Genomic DNA, 26,014 nt, shown 5'->3' with positions numbered 1-26,014 from the left:
GATGAACACCGCCAAGGTCCTGGGAAGGCCAATCAATGCGTCCCGCAAGAATAGTGTCACATTTTTGTTCCAGCCGAAGCTAGAACCGAGGGAATTTAGGATCTTGGAGCATGCGGAATACAAAATACTACTACTACCCCACGACCAATGCATGTTCTGAACTCGACTCTTCGATGTGCAGTCTAATTTATGAAACTTCTGTTTTAAATAACTGGTTCGGGACCGTTCCATCAGCAGTGTTTCAAATTGGGTCACTCCATCGCTGTCTGTCGGTTGAATTTCTCACAGGAATTGTGTACCAGGGTTGGATTCGTCGTTCGAGTTGCTGTTGCCGTCACCCACAACCCCGGAGCATATGCCTTATTCGCATTGACATTAAAGACTATATCACCTTGCCCTCGCCTTTTAGGCGAGCAGACTACTCGAGATTCCGTGTCTAGATTTGTGCAGAAGCGAATCGTGAATTCCAGCTCTCACAGAGCGGGACTCACGCTCTTGATAAAGTTGGTAACTTCGATCAGCATGCAGGTTGTGTTGGACCATGGCTGTTACACTGCAGAACCCTGCAAGGCTGTCCAGCGAAGACCTGACGACACTATATCTCAAACAGTTAAGCAGAGTGTGGCAGCTAAACATAGGTGGTATTATACATTCTATACACCATGCCACGCCGACTCTAAAAAAAAAAGCGTGGGGGGTTGGCTTGATTATATACAAATACAAAGCAATAGGCCGCATCTGCTTAGACCCGTGGAAAATAGTTGGCTTCTTTGGCAATACCAGGACCAAAGTGCGCTGGTTCCATCTCTGATCCGAACGGAATCTGTTCTCGCAGTCTCGTATAATCGCCTGGCTGATTGGATCCATTGGGAATCCAGAACCGCTTGTCGAACCGGGTGAGGGTCAAGAGGAAGAGAATGATAATTTCGAGCGTGAAGTTGAAGACGAAGAAGCAAGCCTTGGAGTCGTACCAGGCTGGGTAGGTTATAGGGCGCTGAGGGCTCCACATCGCACCGGCTTTGAAGCCCGCGATGAGCATACACAGACCTGAAGACAGGGTTATGATGATCACTTGGCCTCTTGCACTGCCCTCACCGAACGTCTCCTCATCCTTGGAGCGAGGTGGTAACAGCGCTATGGCGATTTGGACGACCGGTAAGCAGGTGAAGGTAAGCAGGTAGGTAAGCGCAGCGAGCTCGGCGTCCAGACACTGGGTCCGGGTGTGAGGACTGAGGGTGTACAGCGAGAGGACCACCGCGGTAATCACCATGATTAGCGCACCTCCGATCGAACCATATAAGATCTTACTGCCAGTTCGCAGAACAGGATTCCACCCGATGGTTGGCTGCCTGGCTCGCAGAATGCGTTGAGCGCAGATGAAGTTGATAATGTAGATGATCAATACGCCCGCATTGACGAAGATCTGCGCCGCGATGGCAATTTTAACGTCGGTTGGGCGAGTCGCCCAAGCGATGCGCAGTACCAGCGTCGTTGTCCGGGCCATGCAGAAACCGAACAGCACCCCCGACAGGACGAACTTCTTTCCTCGCCTACGGTTCCGCTGAAAGATGGTCATGTTCGTGGCGGCGAAGCAGAGATAGAGGCATATGAACACACCACAGACTGGGATGTCGGGAACTGTCGTCGGCTCGCCGCCCAGCCCAGCGGCCTTGGAGGGATACGGCCCCCCTGATCGTATTTGAAGGGACATTGCGGGGTCTCGCCGTCGGAATGCTGCACAGAGGCTGACAGAATGCGGAGGATGGAATGTGCATCCTGACAGACCTGGACTCGGCTGGACCCTTTTTATACGCCGTTCGTTCGGCCTTTGGTGAGCGCGAGGCCGACATTATGTGTCCCGCCGCACTGAAAATTATTTTGACCGCGCTTGAGCAACAATCTTCCCTTGGTCGGTATATCGGCCTGGCGATCACCGACCACTCAGCAAATCAGAGAAGCGAAGGACGCTCGGCCTCGGACCCAGTTTTCGTCCGCGGAAGCCGCTCGTCCGCTGGCCGAAACAACATCGCCATCTACTTGATCGCATCTCTGCTCGCAGCTATATTATTGTCTGCCATTTTCTAGTGATGCCATCAGATCGGAATTCTCGATGTCGGAAAGGGACCAAAAGCTGCACGGAATGTAAGAGGTACCCACCGCATCACCGTGGCCAGCAGCTAATTACCCGTACCAGGCCGACGACGGAAAGTCCGCTGCATTCGCGTCTCGGAAGACGCACCAAAGTGCCGAAGATGTGAAGAACGAGGCTCCGAATGTGTGGAGCAAATGTATATCGCCCGGCCAGCGGAGTCACATCGGTCTTCACGGTCCCGGATTTCTCAACTAGAATCACAGGTTGACAGCTTGACCAAAGCCGTGTGTGGCATCGAATCAAGACTTGGGTATCAGATCACTCGGCCACCAGAGCTTGTATCCCCACCGAGCCCTGGAGCCGAAAGTTCCAACGATTATTCCAGCGTTTCAGACATCCTCGAGGCAGACCGCCCGTTGCATCTCCGGTCACTCTTTCAAAACGACTGGCTCAGCGTAGAGTCGCGACAGCAGGATAAACAGGCAGCGGAACGCAGGACGAAAGCATCCGCACACTTACTCGAAACTGCCAAACGGGCGCTGCGGGTGCTAATTCCGCCTCGAGAAGAAGTATCAGATATCTCCAAAATGGGGCCTGGGTGGCTTACCATACAGAGTATCGTAGTGCCTCAGCCATTTACTCCCAAATCCGAACCAGAGATTCTTGAAAGCTACGAGGAGATGCGTGATCCCGACGTGGACCCCATCCGCCTTGCCTCGTGGCTACTTACTCTTGCGCTCACGGCTCAGCAAGCGCCTGCAGGCAAAGACAGGTCAGGCTCGCAACATGAGCTCTGGCAGCGACGATTAGCCCTCTCCAGGGTCATTTCCGAGACGGTGGATAGTACAATCCTGTGCCATGATAAATTAATTGGTACAACGCGAGGGCTTGTTGTATTCACGCATTTCATACGACTGTTAGTACATCTGGCTATTTTTCTTTGCTCCAAACTAACAAATTGACAGTCTAATCGGCCAGGGCAGTTTCCAGAAAGCATGGATTCGACTCCGCCATGTCATTGCAATTGCAGAATTAATGGGTCTTCCCAAAACCTTCCACACCACACAACACAAGACCACCGGGATTGATGATGACCAGACACAACTCTGTCGGGCCCAACAGTGGGAGTTCATCTGCTCTGCAGACCGACTGTTAAGCATGGTTATGAATATGTCTCCGGACACCAGCCGATATAAACAGACCACCGAGCCCGCCTTGATCGTTGACGGCGTTGTCCAGCCGGGGGTGTATCTTCGAAGATTGACCGGGATTGCCGGCAAAATCCAGCAGCTAGACGACCTGAATCCAGCAACTGGGTCTAGCGCCGAACTGAACACATCGGCTCTGGAGTTGATTCGAGAGCTTAGAGTGCTGGCCTCGCAAACCCCAGAGTCCTGGTGGGCGCCGGGCACCGAGCGCGTCGAAGCGGATCACATAGTGCAGGCGATACACTTTTACGTCTTGATGAGAGTGCATCTACCCTTCGCTATGCGCCCAGATGCCGGCGAGGAGTACTTCTACCACCGGCTATCCTGCATGGACGCCTGCGAGTCTATCGCGCACCGATATCTCTTCCTCCGTCGCACGCTGCCGGCTGGTTTATTTCTATCGGGCATATTCGATTTCCAGGTGTTCAGTGCCACGGTCGTCCTTCTCCTCACTAGTCACAGTTCGCCCTCGAGCAATCGCTTCAACCTGCGCATTGATAAGGCTCGGATCGACAAAGTCGTCGGCCAGGTCATCAAACTCATGCGCGAACAATCAGACGGTGCGCCCAACTCAGACTCTGCCCAGAACGCAGCCTCAACCCTGTACGCACTGAACCATCTGCTCTGCGAAGACGACAGTGAGAACCAGGTGCATCAATTAACCGTCAAGGTTCCCCTTTTGGGCAAGGTCCATGTTCGACGCAATCCCCGGACTTGGCAGGCGCCCAAGGCCGATAAGCTCTGGTTCCAACACCAGCCAGATCCCGGAGCGTGGAAGCCGAACGAGCAGTTCTTTCCTGCGTCTTTCCAGGGAAATCCGGCGTTTGGAACTACGTGGGGTGCGCAGGAGGACTGGAAGCTCGACGAACTGTCCTGGTCAATTGAGAATAGCCACGAAAGTTTCTTCCAAGATTCTCTCATGATGGACACATTCGACCAGTTCGCCATGTAGCAGCACATTTTACGTGCGACGGAAATTGGGAAACGTGTACATTAGACTATCAAAAGGAAAAAAAAGATGTACCACCAAGCATCAATCACCAGGTGCTGCGCGTCTTGGTCCACTTTCGCACGAAATCCTGCTTATCTTTCACCCCGAGACCAACACGCTTGACCCGACCCAACCGGGCAAGAGAATCACCCACATGATCGAGCAGGGCCTTTTCAGCCGCGGTGATACCGTCGTCCCCATTCATGGCGGAGTCATGGTCCATGGTGTCCAGGTAATTGGTGTTATAGTTTGATTTGCGCGTAGATCGGGCCGGTGGCAAGTCGATAGCAGCCGTGTCGCGGCCACTCACAATTGCGCCAGCGATGCGCACGCGGATGCAATGCGTTGGTTTGCTGAGTAGAGTCCAAAGGAAGCTTATATAGCTACCCGGCAGCGGGGTCACCACATCCACGGGGGTATATCGAAGGCTGACGGGGAAGATCTTGGTCCGGGCCGGCACTCCCAGTAGCGCATGGCTCAAGGGCAAGATGCCTCGACTGTTGGTGGTCGTGCATTCGGGAAACATGACGATGGGGCGATTGGGGTATTTCTCCACCAGTTCGGCCATATCCACCATCCGGGTGCCGGGTGCGGGACGAGTGGATGGAGAAGCAAAGGCACGGAAGATGGCCTGGAGGAGGGAAATGCGCTCCACCTGGCGGCAATCGGGGTATGACGCGGTGAAGACCGGGTCGAAAATGGCGGCGAGGTACACGGTGTCAATGGGGGAGGTGAAAGAGGAGGCGATGACCGAGCCGGGTTGGGGCAAGCGGGCCTGCTGCTGCTTGGAAAGCGATCTAGGAAGTGATTGTCAACAACTCTTGCACTTGCGAGGGTGATGGAGAGAGAACGAACCCTTTCCTCACGCCGTCAATCTGCAGATCAATCCACCAGATACTCGGCACGCCCAGGATACACCAGAGGGCCGCCTTCTTGCCCAGCGAACCAATCGGAAGCCATTGGAGAACGAGGAAGTAGCTGACGGTGACGAAGATGAAGAGCGGAAGGCGGAAGCAGAAGAGGGAGAATCGCAAGGGCGCTTGCAGGCCGATGGGCTCGGATGGGATGGGCAGAAAGGGCGCAATGCCCGAACCTGGCCAAGTCAATTTTTGGATATTGGAAGGATTAGGTAGATCAACAAACACATACCGCGATCCCGGAATTGGGAGAACTTTTCCATTTGGTATTTTCCTCCCTTTTTGGACCCCGAAGCACAATGAGGAGTTGAGACGACAGCTGGGAAGCGCAGCGCGCCAGGGACTTGTGAAGGAAGTCGAGCAACAGCAGCAGAAGAACGTGGAGCGACGAAGACATGTGAAGGTCGGTCACATGATGGCATGCTGCCTGAGGCTGCAATTATATCGATCCCGCAGTAGTCAAGTCATCATCATTCATGATGATTGTCACGATTGTTGGGATTGTTGACGTATACCTAGTCCTGGTGAATCGCCGTCTAAAATACATGGTCTAAAGATAATTGCCGGAATGCAGACATGCTATATACAATAATATACACCCAAAAAATTCACTCGACGTGTTCCTCCTCGTCAAGCCCCCCCACCACGAACTCCGGCGCTGCGGGCGACGAGGTCGGCAGTCGGAAAGAGTAGATGGCTAGACCGACCATGCAAAACAGGCAACTCGTCATCATCCACGCCAGACCGATCCAGAACCCGCCGAGTTGCAGGCCCAGCTGGAAGACCGACGTGATGGTTAGACTGGCGACGACGTTGCCGAGCGACTGCAGGATCTCGATCGCCGTATACAGACGCGCGGTCTGATCTCTTTCGACCAGTGTGGTGATCAGCGAGCGCGTCAGAAACATGAATCCTGACCCGGAGGTCTGGATGATCAGGCTAGGGATCAGAGCCGCCACCGACGGGGAGAGACCGATCCCAAGAGTCCCCACCGTGAGGCAGCAGAGACTCGCACGAGCCAGCCAGAGATCCTTCTCGGCGACCGAGCGTCGCGGGTTCAGCATCCGGTTCTTGATATACGGGATTCCCCAGAGGAAAAGCGGCACAGACACGAGAGGCTTGAATGATACCAACAGATTGGACTGCGCGAGAGTCCATTTATACCGCGTGGAGATATACTGGGTCAGAAACCAGGACGAGCCCCGACTCAGGCGGTACACTAAAAAGGCACTCAGCAGAAGCAAAACCGGCTTTCGGTTCAGGATGAATGTATACGGCGCCACATAAAATCGGTAGTTGGTGCGGCACCTGGCCAGCAGGGACTGATGCGGATACGCGCTAGGAGGGACTGCAGACAAGGGGTCTTCACCGTCGAGGTCCAGGTCATTGTCGTCGTGGTATAGGTCCGGTCCTTCGGGCTTGTGATAGTGATGTTTAGGTTCGCTGGCCTCGGACAGCTCCGAGAGCTCGACATGAGAGGGCTCGGGTTTGCCATCTGGCAAGGCATGCTTGGTCTCGGGCAGGATCAGTGTGAGCGACATGCCAGCGAATACAATCCCCCAGCCGATGAGCATAGGCACCCATGGATTCATAGTCATCAGCCATGAGCTGACCGCGCTGGACACGAAATCCGCGCCCATGGAGACAATGCCAAACTGGAAGAAGAGTGCGGATCGCTCCGATTCGGTGGTCACGTCGGCCATCATGGTCCAGATAATGGCAAACGCCACAACCGGACCACCCCCGACCAGCCAGGCCAAGCACGACAGCCAGACCGCGCGTAGGGGGAAAATGTCTGAGAACCAGGTCACAGTCAGGATGATGATGGTGTGAATGGCAAAGCCGGGGATGGCCAGGCAGAGCGTGGGTTTGCGGCCGCGCCGGTCTGCCAGCAGACCGTAGGGGATGGCAAGGAGAGCAGCTGGCAGGAAATGGTCAGTCAATTGATATTGCATGAGGGAAGAAGGCGGGTAATGAACAACATACTCATTAATCCATCGAAGAACACATGATACCCCTTGACCGCCGCCAATTCGGATTGGATGTCCGGTAGCTTGCACAGCTCCTCGGGTACTTGGCCATTCGCTCCAATCTTGGACGGATCCACCTCACCATAGTACTGGCGACAGGCAATCGCCTCGAAGATACGGACCATCGGTCCTTCCAGGAAGGCGAACCCGACTTCGACCATAAGGATCATGGCGAACAGGGTCACCTTGAGGCGGAAACCAATGGCTTTGGCGGAGGCATTGGTGGGTTTGGGCCTCAGGTCTGATGAGATCCTCGGCTTGGAGTCACTGTGAGAATGGCGTGCGCGCACGGGGGACCCGGGGGCTGAAGGGGCAAGAAACGGCGCATCCTCGCGGTCGTCGAGGTCGAGAGGCTCATGGTGTTCCGGGGCCATGACGGACGGTCATTCCGCGAGATCGGGAGAGGAAAAGGAGGGAGAAGAGAGAGAAAGAGAGAGAGGAAGAGGAAGAGAGAGCGTGTTCCGTCTGACTGACAGCATGGCCAAATGTTACGTGAGCCCTGGGGCGCGTGGGAATTCCACGGATGACGGGAAGACCCACTGGATTCAGGGGGCCAATTCTATAGATAGTAAGATAGTAAGGTTGGCTAGGGCTCGGCATTAACTTCATAGTTGCCGAAGCTGAAGCTGAATCACTATTAAGTTCTATCGTATTCACAGAAGCTCTTCTACTTAACTACAGGGACATTCAATTAATATCCCGCCTCTTCAAATAAACTCGCCCGCACTTGCACCACCGCCGACAGCTCCAGCACGAATTCGTACAGGATCACCACGTTCGTCAGCACATGTCCCAGCGTAGCCGCAGATGCACGTTCCCCACCGACCGTAGGTTCTTCGGGCGTGATAGAATCAGTGTCTTCCGCCGTGAGTGCAGCAGCGGCAGCAGCAGCGGTAGGAGGGAACGGTGTGGCCAGTCGCTGACGCAATGCCTCCGCGGCGGCCGTGCGAGAGACGGAGGTGCCCCGGGAGTCCGTCAGCGGCGCCGTCGATTCCTCGCGGCGCGCAGGACTCGGTGCGACGGCGGGTGAGCTCGAGGGGAGAGGGGAACGGCCCCGGGAGGCTGCAGGATCTGGTGATCCGGGGAAAGATGGGTGCGTTCGGTCTGCTGGTGTGGGAGCCCGCGGCTCAGAGGGCTCGCGCGATCGGTCTTGGGTGAGAGCACGGCCATCCTGCTGCAGGAGCTTGCGTCGGGCGGCAATCAGGACATCGAAGTCGGGCAGATCCCGCTGCCATTGACGGACCTGGTCAACCAAACGTTGAACGGCACAGGTCAACGTAGGATCGGCACTCGGCGGCCACGTAGGCGCCTGGTAGGCCTGTCGGATGCGGTCCAGCGCATCGTCCGTCCCATCCGGCACGGAAGCATCGTACTGGGCCGGGTCGACCAGCACCCAGCCATCCAGTGAGAAGAGATGTGACGAGGCCAGACTGATAAAGACGCCCGTCAGCGCCAGATTGACGATTACGCTGTTGGTAAAAAATGTGCCCAGGCATTCGAAAAGCGATTTCACGAGGGGATCGTCCTGTTGGAGCTGCATGGGTAGCGGGATTGCCTCAGCGCCGTCCCCGGTAGTGACAGGCAGACACAAACGGGATTCAAGAACCCAGGTCGCATCGGCAATGTAGTTTTCGTACGATTCGTTGAGCTTCGGATCATCGATAAGCGCTGTAGCCTGGCCCACCAGTTGTTCGAGCTCGGCGTTGAATGCCCCAATAGACCGCTGCTGCGCTGGTTGGTTAGGGATGGTATGGACCAAGCTCCGCGCAAATGGGTGATGCCGCTGTAAGACAACAGTCAAAAGCCGTAGCGTAGCCAGCACGGTCTGTCGGTTAGACGACTGGAGTCCGAGGAGAGCCAGATCGCGTAGATTGAAGAGCGACGGAGGCGGCTGGGCCGCTTCGGATGACAGCGCAGCCAGCACCGTCAGCGATTTCCGCCGGCTAGCGGACATGTCCATCTGCTCCTTCGGAGGAGCAGAAGCCAGCAGAAAATGTAAGATACGGTGCACCAGCTCGCCCTGGTAAACCGAGTTGAGAATCCGACACAGGTAGGTCAGCACCGCTGCTGTAGAGCCGCCCGCCACGTCCGATGATTCCAGCAGAGAAGGATAGAGAAGCTGCTCGAGAAAGAGCACTTGGAAGTGATCCAGCAAGGTGTCGTTTACCTCCGCGGACTTACAATGGTCGATCGTGTCTTGCCAGAACAACAGGTATGATATGAACGAATCCATCGGTTGGCCTAGATGTGGCTGCAGGGCCGTCTCCTGCTTTGCGTGGTCTGATAGGGCAACGATATGGGGCACGTTATCACCGGTAGGGTTAAAAGACAGACTGCAGTATCATCAGCAGGGTCGCACTGGTTGTTGGAATCAAAACTCACCTGCCGAGCTGGCTGTAGAGCGCACCCAGCCCAGTGGCCATCAGCGTAGCCAAGTCACTCTCAATCAACCATTTCTCCAAGTTCTTCGATCTAGACGCCGTCTCGATCAAGTACAGCAGCCCCGTGCGCGCAAAGTCACCGGCACGGCCTTCGCTATGAACATAATCCACCAGCAAGTAAAACAATGGGAAGTCATCCTTGCGCATGGTTCCTGCAAATTCCGTCCCGCTTGGAGCGGGTGACTCTCCGTCCTGGACTGCCCGGGGTCCAAACCACGCGGGCAGGATGGCAGGCTGCAGACGGATATTGTTGGCGATGCCGAAGAGCAGTTCCACGAGTCTCCCTTCAATTTCATCGGTTGGCTTTTCGGACCGGCGCACGAGGTCCACTAACGCGCGAGCAAAAAGTCGGTTGTCCACCACGCCGTCCACCTCGGCGTCGATCAGGGTGTTGAAGAAGAGGGTGGCCGATCGGAGGACCCCTTCGTCGTAGTAGGACAAGGCGAGCTTGGTGACGGTGACGAAGACCTGGGACGAGGCCGCATAGGCCACACATGGATGTGGTGCCGGTCCACGCGATTCTTCGCTGAGAATGGAGTTCAGTCGTTCAATGTAAGCGCGAGCGTGGGCCGCTGAATGCTCGCCCGATGGGGCATTGGAGGAGCGCCATATTTGCTAAACCAGAATCCAGTGAGCGAGTATGTCCTCAAAGCCAGGAGAGGGTCTATCCCGTACCTGGAGAGCGTTGCAGGCGCGCTTGAATACCGTCAGGCGCTCGGTGGGTAAGGTGGCCTTGGGGGTCTTCTTAGACAGTGAGCGCGAGCCGCCGATGAGACGAGACCACTATAGAGAGAGAGAGAGAGAGGAAGTTAATCAGTGCCATCCATAACAGAGCAAGAGACCACACATACAAAGTCCATGATGCTGCGCGAACAGCATGATCTCCGTTCGCAAGTTGTTCGGGTCAAGTCGTGGGGGGCGGAAGAGAAGGAGCGGGTGGAGCCCGCGGCGGACCGGGGAACGTGTTGTTGATTTCCAGAAAGTACAACCGGTAATTACATCCAAATCGATCATCATACTGCCAATCACCATAGATCCGATGGACTGTATCAAAATCCAGGGCCAATACGAAGCTATTCACAAGAAACATGCCCTCGAAACATCACAAATCCCAGCCGGCCCAACGCCAGATCATAAGAGCAAAAAAGAAAGAAGGGAAAATAAGAGAGACACAAGAAAATCCCGTGGAAAATTGTGCCCAGTGCGCCTGCTCTCCAAATCCATCTAGCACAGTCATCAGTCGTTGCATGGGACGCCGCTAATCACTCTCCTCCTTGGGGCGACGCCCGCCACGCTTCCGCCGGCCTTCGTTCTGGTCGCTGCCATCGTCCTCGTGTTTCCGCCCGGCAGGTTGATCGGGCACCTTGGCAATGATGTCTGCGAGGAAATCTAACACTTCGTCCTTGGCCACCGCGTGCTTCAGGTGCCAGGCCGTGACGCGTTTCGAGTTACGCTCCCTGGCTTCATGGGCGGCTTTGGTGACCAGGGAGATCATGAAGAGCTCCAGCGCCTTGGCTGTCACGGGTTGTCAGTTCGGGGCAAAGCATGGGACCAAAAGGGAGGATCACGTACACACTGCGATTGGCGTCACCTGGGCGACTTTGCCGACATCCTCATCGGCCTGCATGATGCGCTTGATGCGCGCGACGGGGAACTTGGTCTTGACCTCAATCCCTGCGCCTGGTTGTGGTTGTGCCTCTTCTGGCATGATGGGCGCCGCGACGGGCTCGACTGCGTATGGGGTGTGAAAGGCATCGGGGACGGCGGCGATGGGCGCGCCGTCCGTGGTTGCGAGTCGCGACGAGCGCCGGGCCATGTCGGGATCAAAGCCGGCCGGGGGAGCCGGTGGCACGTACTGCTGGGGAGTCCGGCTGGCCGAGCTGGGGCGCTGGTAGTTGGAGGAGAAGAAAGGCGAGGCGTCGTAGGAGGCGCGGTGAGCCAGCGGACTGGTCAGCGGCGCGTACTGGTCGGGCGGAGCGGTGGAGGGAGGGAATTGAAGCGAGGAGAGGTCTGGGGAGCGAGGGCGATAGTTGTCCTCTGTCATGCTGGGGTGGTGGAGAGTGTGAGCATCCGTAGGACAAGAAGAGTGTGCCTGTGTTGCAGCAGTGTCAGTGTGAGGAAGAGAGAGAAAGAAAAGAAGAAGGTGGCCCGAGCTCTCGAGGGGAACCACGGCCCTTTTTATCGTTTGGATCCACCATTCTTTCTTTCCTTCTTTCCCTCCGGGGCATTCTTGATGATGAGGATGAGGATGATTGACTACCTCCAGTGCACAGACTAACGGGCCGGCCTCGCATGGTCATGTAGATTCATTGCTCGCCTTCACTACTATCTATCGGGGAGCCACGACACCCCGGCCAGACCTCGCTGCTCCAACCCACCCACCCACCGATGATGATTCCCAGGAGTCCGGAGACATCACCAGCGGGATGATGCCACTCTCGATGGTATCGCCCGTCGGCGTCGCTGAAGGACCAAAATAACTTGATCTAATCTGAGGACGGGGGGTGTTGGTGCTTGGATACCGGATCCGGGGGTGCTCCATCTGCCTAGACATGTACAGTACCCCGGTACCTCTACCTATCGATCTCCGTAGACCTGATCGCTGCCTCTCTCCATAGATAGACCGAGGTCCATACATAGTCCAGAAGGAGAGAAGAGGGTCCTCGATCGGTCTCTCTACCTTCCGGACCAAGGTTGTTCCGCCTCCCGAAGGGCAGTCGCGTGTCTAAATCTTCCCTTCGTCGTCGCGCTTTCTCTCCTGCTCAGCCATGTCTGTGTCTACTCTTGCTCACCGGTGAATCGCACTTTCCTTCTCAACCCCTGAGCCGCCATGGCTGCGGCGGATGCGCCGGCTGGCCTGATGGACATTGCCTCCACCCTGACCCCGGCCGAGATTCCCTTCAAGCTACGATGCGCCATCTGCAGTAAACTCGCCCTGAACGCCTTCCGTCTGCCGTGCTGTGACCAGTCCATCTGCGAAAGCTGTAAGTGATCATTCTATCGCAAGACCCCGAAGCCGTCATCGCTGACAGGTCCCAGGCCAAGCATCCCTCCACGATACCTGTCCCGTCTGCGCACACACACCAGTCTCGGCGGACCTCTGCAAGCCCAACAAAGCTCTGCGGACCACGCTCAAGGCCTTCTTGCGCACTGAGGAGAAGAAGAGGGAAAGGGATCGGCAGGCCACGGTCCCGCCGACGCCCGACACACCGGCAGACAGCGTCGCAGCTCCGCAAGAGACGCCCACGGAGACGAAAGGGACGGAGCCAGCCCCGGTCTCTCCGTCTCCGGGCGCGACTCAGTTCGGAGAGCCAGGATCGGACGAGACGCCGGCCGATGCGCCGCTGGCTGGCACGACAGCCGAGATCAAAGCAAAGACCGAGCCCGAGCCCGCGGACCAGGTAGGATTCTTGCATATGAGTGCCTTGCGATCATCCAGCTAACAACTCTCACAGCCCGAACTAGCAGCTGACCAGCCGACTACGGCTGTCCAAAATGCTGATGCGGCCAATACCGCTCAATCGAACAGTGTTCCTGCCGAGGCAGAGGCGCCAATTCCCCGCGATGAATCCGCCGTGGCTGGTGCGCAGGGCTTCCCACAGCAACAAAATCTCCAGTTTATGTCCCAGAACATGGGCTCCGGAGGCTTCCCCGGCATGGGCTGGCACGGGAGCGCCAATTTCGGTGCAATGAACCCATACATGGCCAATGGCATGTTCAACTTCCCCAACGCGATGGGTACGTTCGCCCTAGACATCCCTGTCCACCGCTAATCCACTGACTCCCTCTCTCGCTTCAGGAATGCCGATGGCGATGGACCCGATGGCCGCAAATCAGGGGATGTTCGGTGACTACGAAATGAACATGACGGGCATGATGAACATGGGGGTGAACTACAACGGGCAGGGCATGTATGGATCCTTAGGATGGGATGGCTCCCAGCAAAACAACATGTGGCACGGAGGCCAAGATAAATTCAATCCAAATGCTTTCGCAAATGGCACGGGCTCTCCCTACGGAGCAGCATTTGGCGGATCTAATACGTCTCCTTACCCTTCTAACCCGAATTTCCAGGCGGGCTATCATGGGCATGGTCGGGGTGGGTTTCGAGGCCGGGGCCGAGGCCACTTCGCTAGTGCCGGACGAGGTGGTTTCGGGGGATCGGGCCCTTATATGCAAAGTGCCCACTCACCAGCGTTTCCCCATCAGTTTTCCCCCAACGGTACCGCTCCAGGCGGGGACGATGGGCCCCATGCTGGCCCTGTATCTGGTGAAAATGCTGCCGCCGAGGGCGCCGAGGATGGCCAGGAAGGAGCTGCCGCAACAGAGGGTCCGCAGGGCGATCAGACTGACCAACAGCTCCGGGGGATTCCCACTATTGACAGCTTCGATCAGCCAGCTCCAATGAACCCCGGTGCGTATGCCAACCCTATGGGATCTGGATACGGACGAGGTGGATACATGCGCGGACCTGGCCGCGGGGGGTTTAATGGCGGTCCGATGCCTGGACCCTATCAGCCCACTAATGCGCCCATGGAGCCTCGTGGTGTCGGTGTGGAAGGTGCCCCGGCTGCACCGCGAGCAATGCGACAAGGTCTCCCTAATACCAGCGTATTCCGACAGCGCGGCTTCCAAGTACAAGGCCTGGCCGGTAGTCACTCGCGCGGACAGTCACAGGCAAACTCGGAGGCTCCTCGCGACGTCGTCCAGTCGCAATCCCCCGTCAACGCCCCATCCAAACCCGCAGGATCCCGGTCTCAATCACCATCGCAGAGCCAGGCCCCTCGCTCTGATCCTCCCACTGCTCACGACCGAGACGATGGTCGAGATAGCGAACGTGAAAGAAACCCGGAGCATAGCGGCCGGACTGATCAAGATCAGCCCTCCCGATCCAGGTCCCCTAAACCTTCCCGCCGGTCCTCCCGGCGACGACACCACGAAAGTGATGGAGACGGAAAAAGCAGTCGTCGCCACCACTCTCGTCGTCATCGCAGCCGCACCGGCAGTCGCAGCCGCAGTCCGAGCCGCAATGGAGACAGTCGCCCTGCAGACCGTCTAGCCCAAATCGCAGAGGAGTCAAAAACCAATGGACGCAGCAAACCATCTTCCGAAAAGGGCGGACGTGATCTCGCCAGTCGGATCAGCACTGGTATGCGATCCCGTCACCGTGAGGAGGAGCGCGAGAGTGGCCGGGATCGAGAACGTCGGCGTCGGGACCGTAAACGCGATCGGGATCGTGATACCGAAGGCGAGCGTCGTCGAGACCCTGACCGTGAAAAAGACCGCGCGCGGGAGTCCGATCGAGAACGCCCTCGCGAGCGGGACCGCAAGAGATCCCGTCGTGATCGATCTGAGTCGGCCAACGCAAATGCCCAGCCCTCTCGAGAACATGCCCGCCGCACCAAGCGCAACCGCGCCGATGACGGCCAAGCTCAAGACCGTCTGAACGGTCCAGCCGAACCAGAAAAAGACCCGCACACACTGGAGCGGGAGGCACGCAATCGCGAGCGTCTTCTGCGTGAACAGCAACGGCGTGAATCGGCCAAATCGGGGCGTCGAGACAGCCGGCCGGACCGCGTGGTGGCCGGCCGTCGCATCAACTACAAATATGAAGATGAGCTTGATCACTAGATGGTGCATTACTGGGAGTGATTTTTATGGGCATAAACTGGAGTGGCTTCTTTTCGCTTTTTACATGTCGTTATTTCCCTAGTGGGAATGGGACCGAAATTCCAGTATATATGCTCTTTCCGGGCATCAGTCACACAGCCCGAGTAGATAGAACATGAAATGCTTGTCCGGCAAGAATTGACTTCAGGGTTGCCCCGATTAATGTGTAATTTCTAGTACTGATGGAGTTGGTAGTATCAGTGAAGCGCAGAGATATATATATTAGGGGCAGCAATCCCCTGATAAGGTATACTTGCCGCGAAACCAGAAAAAAACTACAATCCTATAAAGACACCAGGTTGATCCGCATGTATTGACAATTCCGCTAAGAACAATTCATGTTTATCCACATTGCGCCGGACCAGACATCGCAGATACGCAACACACGAGAGACGTGAATCCACTCCAGCACCTCCAACCCATCGACACATAACAGCAACATAATCAAGAAGACATGCATATACTAACTAGTTCAGCTTGCTCTTGAGCGACTCGATTTCCCCCGTTAGGATCTGCATCTGCTGGGCCTGCGCGGCAATCGTCTTGGTCTGCTCAGCAATCAGGTTCTTGATCTCTTCAATTTCCCGGTGCACGGTAGCGGCGGGTAAGCTCGATTCGCTAGCCGGGGATGAGACGGTTTTGGTCTGTGGGATAATCAATTAGCACACTATCACTTGAACAGCCTGATAAGAAAATCATCCACATACAGCGACGCTTGGTTGCGGCATGGGCTCCTCTTTCGGTCGCAGAGGGCTGCTGACACGGGGAGAGGACGACTCGGCCACAACCGGTCGAGCGGCGCGCTCAACCGGCTTGGAAACCTCCTCAAAACTGGAGGCGTCGTCATCTTCTTCAACGGATTCGGCATCCTCCTCGTCGTCGGCAAACTTGTTCACCATGGCCGCCATTGACGCCCCTTGCTCCTTCATCGACGGAGCTGGCTTCACCACGGGGCTTGGTTCCGGCTCCGGCTCCGGCTCCGGCTTTTTGGCCACCGGCTCAGGTTTCTTCTCGACGGGCGTGGGCTCAACAGGCTCCATAGAGCCCGTCGGCTTGTCCTGACTTCCAGACACCTCCTGGATACCCTCGCCATCGTACAGGCTGGCCATGGAGATCTTGGGAGGAATCGCCTCTTTGCCAGCCAGCCAGTCGGACGAGCCCATGGCCGGGGTCACGCCAATCGTGGCCGGGTAGATGTCATCCTGGAAGTTCTCGGATCGACGGGGAACGATGAACGAAACGGGCTCGATGTATGTGTCGTTGACCGTCTTGTAGGCCCGGGCCACCTCGTGCTCGTGCATGTTCACACCGCGCTTAGGCATGAACGCGATACCACGCTGCGGGTCGGCAGACTTGTGCTCGGAGAGGAATTCGAATTTGTCATTCTCCAGCTCAAAGTATCGGATGTTACCATCACTGCGCGAATTAGTACTTGGCAGCAGAAATTGATATGAAGCACGTACCCTCGTCCGGCTAGATACAAGCAGCTGGTACCATCGTCCCAGAAGGGCATGCACACCCCGGAGATCGAGTCCAACGTCTTGAAACCATTGATGGGTTCGCGCACCGCACGGATATCCCACAAGGCCAGCTGGCGGTCACTCATCTTGGAGAAGCCGGTAGTCGCGATCCGGTCGCGCTCGCCCAGCCACACCGAACGACTGTTCTTGGCCCCCGAGTGTCCATTCGTCTCGTGAGCCGGCCGCTCCTGACGCACATCCCATATCCGCAGCTTCTTGTCCCGCGAGGTGGTGACCAGAAGCGAGCCGTTGGCACTCCACGACTGGGACTGCACAATGTCGCCGACGTTCAGGGTCAACTTCGGAGCCCCCGCCTCGATATCCCAGACCTTCACGGTATAGTCGCCCGAGGCCGTTGCCAGCACGTTCTCCGCCGCGGGGTTGAAAAGCACGTGGCCGATCTTTCTGTAGGGCCGTTAGCACAGCTGAGCGTTGCGCATTGATGGCTGTTCTCACTTGGGGTGGCCAGTCAGTTTCCCGACAGGCGCAATGTCCTTGATATCATCCGGGTCGGCATCGGAGCGGACGGTGAAGTTCTCCGGGACCCGCCAGAGCAAAACCTGGAGCTGGTCAGCTGCAGAAAGGAGGCAGCTTAGTTGCACGACTCTACCTTTCCGTCATCCGAGCTCGAGGCAATCAGATCATCATTGAAAGGGTTCCTGCAAGGATGGTGTAAATTGCAATTTCCACGATACCCTCCCGCAGCTTGCGCGCACTGTTTCCTTACCAGTCGGTATCTAAAACGACCGCGGTGTGACCACGGAACAGAGGGAATTTGTCCGGCAATTTGCCACGCTCCTCCAGAGGAAGTACGGCAAAAGCGCCTCCACCGCCAGCTTCCCAATTGACTGCCAAATACTTCGGGTTGACCTAGATGTGGCGGGTGAGACGAGTCACTGGAGCGGTGGATGGGTGGGTGGCCACACGCACCTTGACCAAATTGGTATCCCAGGCGTTTCTCGAGACGCGGAGATTATCGTAGCATTGTTCCTGGAGTCGGAGTCAAACGGATGCGTTCGGCGCATAAGGATTCGGCAAGGGTGTACCTTTCGTGTCGGCCGCCCGAAAACGTGGCCTAAGACGAGCCGATTAGCCTTTTGCCGTGCGGTCTACAGTGGACTGAGGGGGAGCCATACGGTACTTGGAAGAACGCACAAACCGCCCGGACATGATGGGCGACCAGGGAATTGGAGAAGTAAAGACAAATTGGGGGGGAGGGGTGAGGGGAGCAGAAGTTGGAGGAGAGAAAAGAGTCGAGTCGTGGAGACGGTGAAACGGGGGGTGCCGCTGGTGTCGGGAATGCGGTGGAGTCGAGGGCGATCCCGACGTCAGGAAGCCAGACAGTGGGTAATGGGTCAGAATAGCAATACTAATGGAGACGATATGGAGTAGTAGATATTGGATGCCCCAATCGAAGAGGATTTCAAGGCCTATACCGATTTCACCAACAGAACGAACAAGATGTGAAACCAAGAACATGGGAACCCAGGCAAGGTCACGTGCGCACATGAGTCAGCTGTTTGTTTACTCGGTCTCTCCAGAAACGGAGCGCCGATCAACAACAGTCAGTGCTTCAACCAACTGACGAACCACCTCACTTCCCTCTACCGCCATTATCGTTTCCACCGAGGACCGTGGCTGGCCGTGAATTCCTCCTCCTTGTCCGCATCCTATACTCGCCTGTGATCTGGCGGACAACGAGCCTCACCATGGAGGATGAGAACGTGGTACATGAACACATCAATCGAGCATGTATTGACAGGGACTGACAGGCCGGCAGACACACGCAAGGGCATCTGCCCGGACGCGCATCCCCCAGGTTGGTCTCCGCGAGATGACTTCGGCCACAACCAATTCCCGCTCGGGCATTCTTCCTCCTGGCTCCATTGCCAGCAAGGCGAACGTCTCACGTATGCAACACTCTCACTTATCCTACAACCCGACTTGCTCACCACGACAGCAGCAACCCGTCCCAAAACAGCCAATCCGACCGAAACGAAACGATCTGGCTCCGTCACTCGCCCGACCAACGGCCCGACCAAGACGCATAATAGAGGCAACTCCTTTGCTTCGTCAACCATGCCACGACCAGGTTCAACCACCACCCGATCGACCAACGGATCATTTTCCGCCACCGTCGGTTATGGCGCGCGACCCCCCTCCGCGATATCTCGACCACACTCGTCCCTAGGTTCGACTCGCAAACACACAGGTACAGCAGTCTCGCGCCCAGCAACCTCGTTGGCCACCCATGGCGAAGAGACAGGCAGTGTTCTCGGAAAGCGAAAGGGTATGCAACCTTTTTCTTTGTTTCCTACCCGCAACCCCTATTACCCATCTGGAACCCAAGAGGCACGGAGTCGCCGGGATTATGACGGGCACTCGGTCACATCCTCTGTTGATGAGGAAGGGACCTTGTGCTCTGACTTCTTCCGATTGACAACGTGTGGAGCTGTCGTCGATTCGGCGCGGAGCCCACCTCCCCGTCGTCCCAAGGATTGCCACAAACTCCCTTTGCCTATGTCCAAAGTTCCTGTGCTGGAAACCCTTGTCAGACCAAAATACAAAACCCCATCACCTTCCCCTAAGCGTTCTAGTAGAGCACCGCAGCCACACTTGTTTCTTCGCAAGGATTCAGCAGTTCAGAATTTTGACCATGCCACAGGTGTCGAATGGGACCAAGAATCTCGGGAGAACAACATGGAGGGTCTTTTCCTAAAGATGATATCGCAATTGAACAAAACCGGACAGGAGAGCTTTGGTCTCAAAGAAACGGTGGATCTATACAAGACCCGAAGTAAGCCAGGCCAAGACTTGAGAGTAAATCCGTTCTAATTTCTTGATGCAGTCAGCGAACTGGAAAGTTCTCGCGACGGGCTGACCGAAACCAATCTGACTTTGCGGGTGGAATTGGAATCACTGAAGACCCAGCTCAGCACCGCCGAGAACGCATTGAAAGATGCACGACGAGAGCATGAAATCGCCGTTGATGATCTCGACCGTCGTCATCGCATTGAAATGGAGTCGATCAGGCAGGATGGCAAGAAGGACTCGGAGATACTGGAAGCCCGACACCAGGACGAGATGTGGGAGCTGAAAAGGCAGTTTGAACGGGACATCGAGGATGAGAAAGCTGCCCGCGTTCGGGAACTGGGCCAGCTCACATCACAATCTGCGATGGATACCCAAAAGACACAGATTGAATTGGAGAAGAAGGATCGTGAACTCACCTCTTTGGAGAAAGACCTGCATGCGATGAAATCTGAGCTCGAACGAGAGCGGAAGAGCACCCAAGATCTCCGCCACAACTTGGATACAGCAAGCAACAACAGCGTCACATTGGAATCTTCACTGCGGGCCCTCAAGGCACGTATTGAATTCCTAGAGGGTGGCCGAGAGGAACAATCCGAGGCCTTTGAGCGATGCAACCAGCAGATGATGGACGCGTTGGCGGAAACTGACGCCATCAAGGAAAAGCTACGCAAAGAGGAGACCATGCGACGCAAACTTCACAACCAGGTGCAGGAGCTGAAAGGCAACATCCGCGTGTTCTGCCGCGTTCGTCCATCGTTGAATGGAGAGCCCGAGTCCGCTGCTACTCCGATGCAGTTCCCCGACCAGTCGGACGACGCCAAAGAGATCAATGTCCTGAGCCCCGAAGAAAAGAGCAGCCTCGGTACGATTTCGCGCAAAAACAACACTTTCTCCTTTGATCGCGTGTTCGGCCCTTCAACCGGGAATGGCGAAGTCTTCGATGAGATCAGCCAGCTGGTCCAGAGCGCGCTGGATGGCTACAATGTTTGCATTTTCTGTTATGGGCAGACTGGCAGTGGCAAGACATATACCATGTCCTCGCTAGACGGTATGATTCCCCGTGCTGTTCATCAAATCTACGACACCGCGCAGAGCTTGGAGGAAAAAGGCTGGCGGTACACGATGGCTGGCAACTTTGTCGAAGTCTACAACGAGAACCTCAACGACCTTCTGGGTAACCCGGAGGAGTTGGACAAGAAGAAGCACGAAATCCGACATGACATGCAGCGGGGCAAGACTACCATCACCGACATCAACACCGTGCACCTCGACTCCCCCGAGATGGTCGAGTCCATCCTCAAAAGGGCAGCGGCCAATCGGTCGGTAGCGGCAACCAAGGCCAACGAGCGCTCATCGCGATCCCACTCCGTCTTCATTCTCAAGCTCATCGGCGAGAATCACATCACCGGTGAACGCAGTGAGGGGACCCTCAACTTGGTCGATCTGGCCGGTAGCGAGCGCCTGAGCCACAGCGGTGCTACCGGTGATCGTCTCAAGGAGACGCAGAACATTAACCGCAGCCTCAGCTCCCTTGGCGATGTGATCGCCGCCCTGGGCCAGGGCAAGGATGGTGGGCACATCCCCTACCGGAACAGCAAGGTATGCTTCCTGCGCTTGTCTTTTTCGAATCTCATATTAATGACAATCCAGCTCACCTACCTACTCCAATTTTCGCTGGGTGGGAACTCCAAGACGCTCATGTTCGTTATGGTTAGCCCACTCCAGGACCACTTATCGGAGACGTTGACCAGCTTGAAATTCGCGACGAAGGTGCACAATACCCACATCGGCACGGCCAAGCGTCAGGCCCGTGTCCGAGACATTTGAATTATGATGATACCTCTTTCTTCTCTTCTGCATATACTGCTCTTTTTTCCCTTACGGGTAGAGGTCTTTTTTGACGAGCCTGTCTTCTACCCTCGGAGTTTTGGGTTACTTGTTTGGTTTCGTGAGCCCTGCTATGGAAGATACTCCGACTCCGCCGGCCCTGTTGATTGTGTGATTTACTGTACGAACCAGATGAACCTGGTGGAATCAATGCACGGTAGCCGGCTCCTGACTTTTCATTTTTCCTTGGATAAATCCCCGAATATCAGCCAGGGTGCGCTCCTTCTGCTCAATCCAGGGGAAATGCCCACACGCATCGTAGAGAATGGCCTGCGAGTCTGGAATGCCCTCCTTCGTCCGCTCTGCAATCTTCATCCCACAGATCAGGTCGTCACGGCCAAAGATCATCAGTGTCTTTGCCCGGACATTACGTAGCCGGTCCATCATTTGCATTGGGTTCTCCAAGCTCTCATCGCACCGTCCTTGATTCTGATAACACCACACGGACATGGGCTGGTCCCCAATATCCCGTATAAGCCCCTGTACATACTGTTGCGGATCAAAAAAGTACAGCGGCCACAACCCATTCACCGACGCAGTGAATTCCTCATCCGTTTCGATCCGACGATGCAGTCGGTTCTTCCAGGCCCCCTGATACCGCGGGTCGTGCCGGATAGACTCGCGCTGCAACTGGCTCCGGTCCCGAAAGCCCACCACTTGGTGGTTCAGCAGGATCAGTCGCTGGACGCGGTCTGGATACATCTCCGCGTAGCTCAACGCGATGGCACCGCCGTTGGAATGGCCGAGCAGGACGGGATACTGGTCAAGACCCAGGTGAGAGCGCAGGTCGTCGAGGTCCGAGGCCATGTCTGGCATTGTGCGCATCTCGGTTTCATCTCGCGGTCGCGATGACCCTGCTGTGCCGCGCGGGTGAAAGAACACCACGGTGAAGCTGGGCGAGGCCTCCCAGAGATCGGAGAGACCCCGTTGGAGGTACAGTGATCCGAGACCCCAGCCGGGGCATTGGACCACGACCAGACAATTGGGTAATGTAGATGGCTGACGGACGACATATTCCAAAGTCAAGTTCTTGGCTGGGACAGTGAAAAAGTGGGTGCCGGAATGAAAGGGAGACGACATGGATGGATGTAAGAGGGAAGTGGGAGTTGTCAGGGCTTGCGTCACACTTGGTTAGTGCTGATCTATATCCTCGAACCATCAATTGATCTATCAACTCATCCGCCCAAAATACCGGTCGGCCTTTTGCTTCACCTGCTGCGCCTGTCTTTGGATGGCTGCTACGTCTAGGGTGCCTTCTTCGCTGATGTAGCCATCGACCAGAGGTGCGGGCACCCACTCGAACGAGGTGTTTTGCACACACTCCTTGGCATCTCCTTCGAATGTCTTCGCGCCCTCGGTACTCCCGGTGATCCAAGAACGAATTACCTCATGGGGGTCGCTCTCCTCCGAACGATGCTCGTCCACTGCGCCGGGCTCAGCCACCTTCTCCAATTCACTGAAAACAAGCACTTTGGCGTTGGGGGAGACGTGCTTCGCGCTGAGCACCGCGGGCAAGGATCCGGTCTTGTTGCTGATCCATCCAGAGTCCGAAATTCGGTCTGCGCCTAGCAGCACAAAGTCGATATTTTGGGACGCGAGGGCGGCAGATGCGTCAGTGTAAACCGTCAAATTAAGGTCTCGGTCCCCCGGCGACGGAAACTTGGACTTAAATTTGGCAGCAATGGCTGCGGCCATGCTGACGCCTTCGTAAAGCGGTCGTGATTCCAGGATTCGTAGATCTAGGGTAGCAATGGGAAACGAGGAATAGGCGTCCACAATACTATCTCGAATGGTCGAACTTGCAGAGAGAGTGAGAATGGACAGTACCTGCTGGGGTTCGGACATGAAGTGGCCGCGAAGATAGTCCGCAAAGGACTGCTGGATGCGTGTGGGCATCGTCTTGCGCTGCTCGAGGTGGTGGTCGATTGCAGCAAACAGTCGATCTCGCCGAAATTCGGGATGGAGATCCTGATCCAGGACATGCTCCATATCGGCCAAAACCCCCAACAATGCATTCATGGTGGCTGCACCCATGCTCTCCCGGCCGTTCTTCCACAGATGCCACGCCACCATGCGCGCAGTTTCCCACCACTGGGCTTCGCCCTCACCGTGCAACTGCACTAGTACCTCCCGGAAGATCCGAAGTGCACTGGAGGTCAACTCGTGGGATCCGCTTTGGCGGTCTGTTCTCAATTGGTGCAGGCCGGCGTTGAGTGCTTTGCTGGCGCTTTCAGGCACATCGCCCTCGAACCACACGCGTCGCAGGCTCTCACGCAACCGCGGCACCCCGCCAAATTGGTCGTCATCCGCCATCGTGGCAGGATCTTGCCACTCCCACCCTTCATGCTCCCAGTCAATGCGGATGGCGTCTTCTCCTCGGCCCCCTTCAGAGATGCCTTTGAGACGGAATGAAAACGGGTGGATCGTCCATTGCCGCCCCACGGATGGGTCACTGAAAGAAAATGGATTTCCTTGCCGCCACAATTCCACGTCGCGTGTGGTCAAGGAGGTCTCTTCTAAGAGTTCGCGCCATGCGGCGGCCAGCGGTGTCTCACCAGCTTCGATGCTGCCTGAGATGGCGGCGAGATGATGGCTACCAATAGACCCGCGCGTTAGCATGCGCGACAGTGCGTTGACGATCAAGCACCATGTACCAAGATGCTCACCGATACGTTCTCACTTTGTCACTGCGCCGGAACAGAGCGACCAGTGGCTTTGAATCCGCGGGAAAGGAGAAGATGAAGGAGGAGACGACAGATTGCTGTTGGAGCCCGGGCTGATGCTGCTGGGTCGCCATGAGGTCGGATGATGTTTGGCAGAAGGACACGTCCGATGTTCATATTCTTCATTCCATCGGGGTCGTCGCATCATCCCGCAACAGCCAGTCGTGTCGCTGATCAGAATCATCTAGGATAATGGAGTTACGTCAGACGCGTTCTGTCCAACGGTCTGTGCGTTAATATGAATCATAATCCAGACAATTGAATAATTGATGTGGCGAAATGCCTCCCAGCTGAAATCTATATATCTCAAACCTCGTCGATCGATGTATCCGTTACACACACCACTGCACTGATCTAATCCACAACTGCATAATGCCGATAATGGCCCTAGAGTCGTGATTCATCGAGAATTCTGCGACAACTGTGGTAGCTTCATCCTGGAATACAGGGTTTGTTGCCGATACTTCATTGACGCGAGCTGGATGCCGGCAGTCCCAAGTGAGTGCTACTATGTTGGGATGTTAAACAAAGGTAACCCCCGGTAGATATTTCGCATACAGGCGATCATGGAGTAACGTGGGATGCACGGGCACGATTTTCCCAAGAGAAAGAGATTACACGCCGCATTGAGGGCAATACACTTCCTATATCGAATCCGCTCCCGTCATGCTCTTCACTATCATATCCGGAGCCAGCAGCTTGTCACGGATGGCAAGGCTATTCAAATAATCATTGCTATCCACTCGACGAAACCCATCTTCCAGCGTCTTCTCAATACCGGCATGGACATGACGCTTGGCCGTCCGCTCTCGCGCTTCCCGTAGATCCGTCTCCACGAAGACGCGGTAGTCAACCAGAGCAGCCAGCTCTCTCCACCCGGGCTCGTTGAGAAGCAGGTAATTGCCTTCGATGATGACGACGGACGTGTCGGGTGTGATGGCAATCCCGTCTTCAACGGGGTCTTTGGCCTGATGGTCAAATGTCGGGGCTCGAATCTCGTCCGCTGCCGACCAGGTCTCGGAATATGGGACCGCCAAGGGCATATGGTCTGCCCATTCGCGGAGTCGATGCATAAAACACACGAAACGGACGACGTCGAATGTCCATGGTGCGCCACGGCGGATATGCGCCTCCTCGGGGTTAGGCAGTTGGTCGAGAGCTGCTCGGGCTAGGTGAAAGCCGTCCATGGAGAGCAGGGCTGCCCGTGTGTTGGGAGAATCATTGAGCTGGTGTACCGCTGCTTCTGCGGTGGTGGTTTTGCCTGATCCGGGGACTCCAGCAATGGCTACCAGGAAGCGCTGCTTGGAGTGGGCATTGGCCTGGCGTCGGATTGCGTCCACTAGACGGCGGTACTCAGACTGCATCTGTAGATGATAGTTAGGATCGCGATGGACATTTGGGTGAGGCAAGACAGACCTCTGTATCAACTGAACATCAATGGAGATGTTGTGTGGATATAGATGTCAATCGGAGTCGATGTCTCAACCACAGCACATTCCACTACATGTATTCTGCCGGACCTAAAATAGGTATTCCCCAGGCAATGCAATGCAAAGCCCGTCCCATAGAAGCTCTCTATCTATCAGGAAAGGGGTGGAGCAGGTGCCGGCTCACAGTGCTCCGACCGGAGCACAATGTCCGCAACGCATTTTTCGTGGACATTCGAAGATTTTAGTACTGAGAGATAATCTGAGGGATATCACCATGCTATTGATCTTGCA

At 56.0% G+C, this 26,014-nt stretch overlaps 12 protein-coding genes across 12 annotated transcripts; 3 read left to right on the top strand and 9 right to left on the bottom strand.

Annotated features, from left to right (window-relative positions):
* Positions 1-742: 742 nt before the first annotated feature.
* PFLUO_LOCUS2263 (uncharacterized protein) lies at positions 743-1,711 on the bottom strand (the record flags this gene model as incomplete). The annotated part of the gene is made up of 1 exon (XM_073779385.1): positions 743-1,711. The coding sequence occupies one exon, from the start codon at positions 1,709-1,711 to the stop codon at positions 743-745; it is 969 nt and encodes a 322-aa protein (XP_073636345.1).
* Positions 1,712-2,286: 575 nt separating this feature from the next.
* PFLUO_LOCUS2262 (uncharacterized protein) lies at positions 2,287-4,252 on the top strand (the record flags this gene model as incomplete). Its single annotated transcript, XM_073779384.1, has 2 exons — positions 2,287-2,945; positions 3,058-4,252. The coding sequence occupies 2 exons, from the start codon at positions 2,287-2,289 to the stop codon at positions 4,250-4,252; spliced, it is 1,854 nt and encodes a 617-aa protein (XP_073636344.1).
* An 85-nt stretch (positions 4,253-4,337) lies between these two features.
* Positions 4,338-5,471, bottom strand: PFLUO_LOCUS2261 (Lysophosphatidic acid:oleoyl-CoA acyltransferase 1; the record flags this gene model as incomplete). Its single annotated transcript, XM_073779383.1, has 3 exons — positions 4,338-5,088; positions 5,147-5,384; positions 5,441-5,471. The coding sequence occupies 3 exons, from the start codon at positions 5,469-5,471 to the stop codon at positions 4,338-4,340; spliced, it is 1,020 nt and encodes a 339-aa protein (XP_073636343.1).
* Positions 5,472-5,816: 345 nt separating this feature from the next.
* On the bottom strand, positions 5,817-7,612 carry PFLUO_LOCUS2260 (uncharacterized protein; the record flags this gene model as incomplete). Its single annotated transcript, XM_073779382.1, has 2 exons — positions 5,817-7,129; positions 7,195-7,612. The coding sequence occupies 2 exons, from the start codon at positions 7,610-7,612 to the stop codon at positions 5,817-5,819; spliced, it is 1,731 nt and encodes a 576-aa protein (XP_073636342.1).
* Positions 7,613-7,929: 317 nt separating this feature from the next.
* PFLUO_LOCUS2259 (uncharacterized protein) lies at positions 7,930-10,539 on the bottom strand (the record flags this gene model as incomplete). The annotated part of the gene is made up of 4 exons (XM_073779381.1): positions 7,930-9,571; positions 9,621-10,294; positions 10,355-10,462; positions 10,531-10,539. The coding sequence occupies 4 exons, from the start codon at positions 10,537-10,539 to the stop codon at positions 7,930-7,932; spliced, it is 2,433 nt and encodes an 810-aa protein (XP_073636341.1).
* Positions 10,540-10,937: 398 nt separating this feature from the next.
* On the bottom strand, positions 10,938-11,723 carry PFLUO_LOCUS2258 (uncharacterized protein; the record flags this gene model as incomplete). The annotated part of the gene is made up of 2 exons (XM_073779380.1): positions 10,938-11,194; positions 11,252-11,723. 2 exons carry the CDS (start codon positions 11,721-11,723, stop codon positions 10,938-10,940), a joined length of 729 nt encoding a protein of 242 aa, XP_073636340.1.
* Positions 11,724-12,509: 786 nt separating this feature from the next.
* Positions 12,510-15,310, top strand: PFLUO_LOCUS2257 (uncharacterized protein; the record flags this gene model as incomplete). The annotated part of the gene is made up of 4 exons (XM_073779379.1): positions 12,510-12,663; positions 12,719-13,080; positions 13,135-13,417; positions 13,479-15,310. The coding sequence occupies 4 exons, from the start codon at positions 12,510-12,512 to the stop codon at positions 15,308-15,310; spliced, it is 2,631 nt and encodes an 876-aa protein (XP_073636339.1).
* Positions 15,311-15,816: 506 nt separating this feature from the next.
* On the bottom strand, positions 15,817-18,039 carry PFLUO_LOCUS2256 (Coronin-like protein crn1; the record flags this gene model as incomplete). Its single annotated transcript, XM_073779377.1, has 9 exons — positions 15,817-15,993; positions 16,057-16,765; positions 16,813-17,274; positions 17,326-17,429; positions 17,480-17,528; positions 17,597-17,739; positions 17,800-17,859; positions 17,916-17,944; positions 18,006-18,039. 9 exons carry the CDS (start codon positions 18,037-18,039, stop codon positions 15,817-15,819), a joined length of 1,767 nt encoding a protein of 588 aa, XP_073636338.1.
* A 1,350-nt stretch (positions 18,040-19,389) lies between these two features.
* On the top strand, positions 19,390-21,510 carry PFLUO_LOCUS2255 (kinesin-like nuclear fusion protein; the record flags this gene model as incomplete). Its single annotated transcript, XM_073779376.1, has 4 exons — positions 19,390-19,398; positions 19,516-19,666; positions 19,718-21,282; positions 21,334-21,510. The coding sequence occupies 4 exons, from the start codon at positions 19,390-19,392 to the stop codon at positions 21,508-21,510; spliced, it is 1,902 nt and encodes a 633-aa protein (XP_073636337.1).
* Positions 21,511-21,717: 207 nt separating this feature from the next.
* On the bottom strand, positions 21,718-22,650 carry PFLUO_LOCUS2254 (uncharacterized protein; the record flags this gene model as incomplete). Its single annotated transcript, XM_073779375.1, has 1 exon — positions 21,718-22,650. One exon carries the CDS (start codon positions 22,648-22,650, stop codon positions 21,718-21,720), a length of 933 nt encoding a protein of 310 aa, XP_073636336.1.
* Positions 22,651-22,740: 90 nt separating this feature from the next.
* On the bottom strand, positions 22,741-24,189 carry PFLUO_LOCUS2253 (uncharacterized protein; the record flags this gene model as incomplete). Its single annotated transcript, XM_073779374.1, has 1 exon — positions 22,741-24,189. The coding sequence occupies one exon, from the start codon at positions 24,187-24,189 to the stop codon at positions 22,741-22,743; it is 1,449 nt and encodes a 482-aa protein (XP_073636335.1).
* Positions 24,190-24,937: 748 nt separating this feature from the next.
* On the bottom strand, positions 24,938-25,657 carry PFLUO_LOCUS2252 (uncharacterized protein; the record flags this gene model as incomplete). The annotated part of the gene is made up of 1 exon (XM_073779373.1): positions 24,938-25,657. The coding sequence occupies one exon, from the start codon at positions 25,655-25,657 to the stop codon at positions 24,938-24,940; it is 720 nt and encodes a 239-aa protein (XP_073636334.1).
* Between the last annotated feature and the right edge of the window lie 357 nt (positions 25,658-26,014).

The sequence above is a fragment of the Penicillium psychrofluorescens genome (assembly GCF_964197705.1).
Source record: "Penicillium psychrofluorescens genome assembly, chromosome: 2".
Taxonomy (NCBI): Eukaryota; Fungi; Ascomycota; class Eurotiomycetes; order Eurotiales; family Aspergillaceae; genus Penicillium; species Penicillium psychrofluorescens.
The sequence above is the reverse complement of the archived record's forward strand: the minus strand, read 5'-3'. Positions and strand labels throughout refer to the sequence as shown.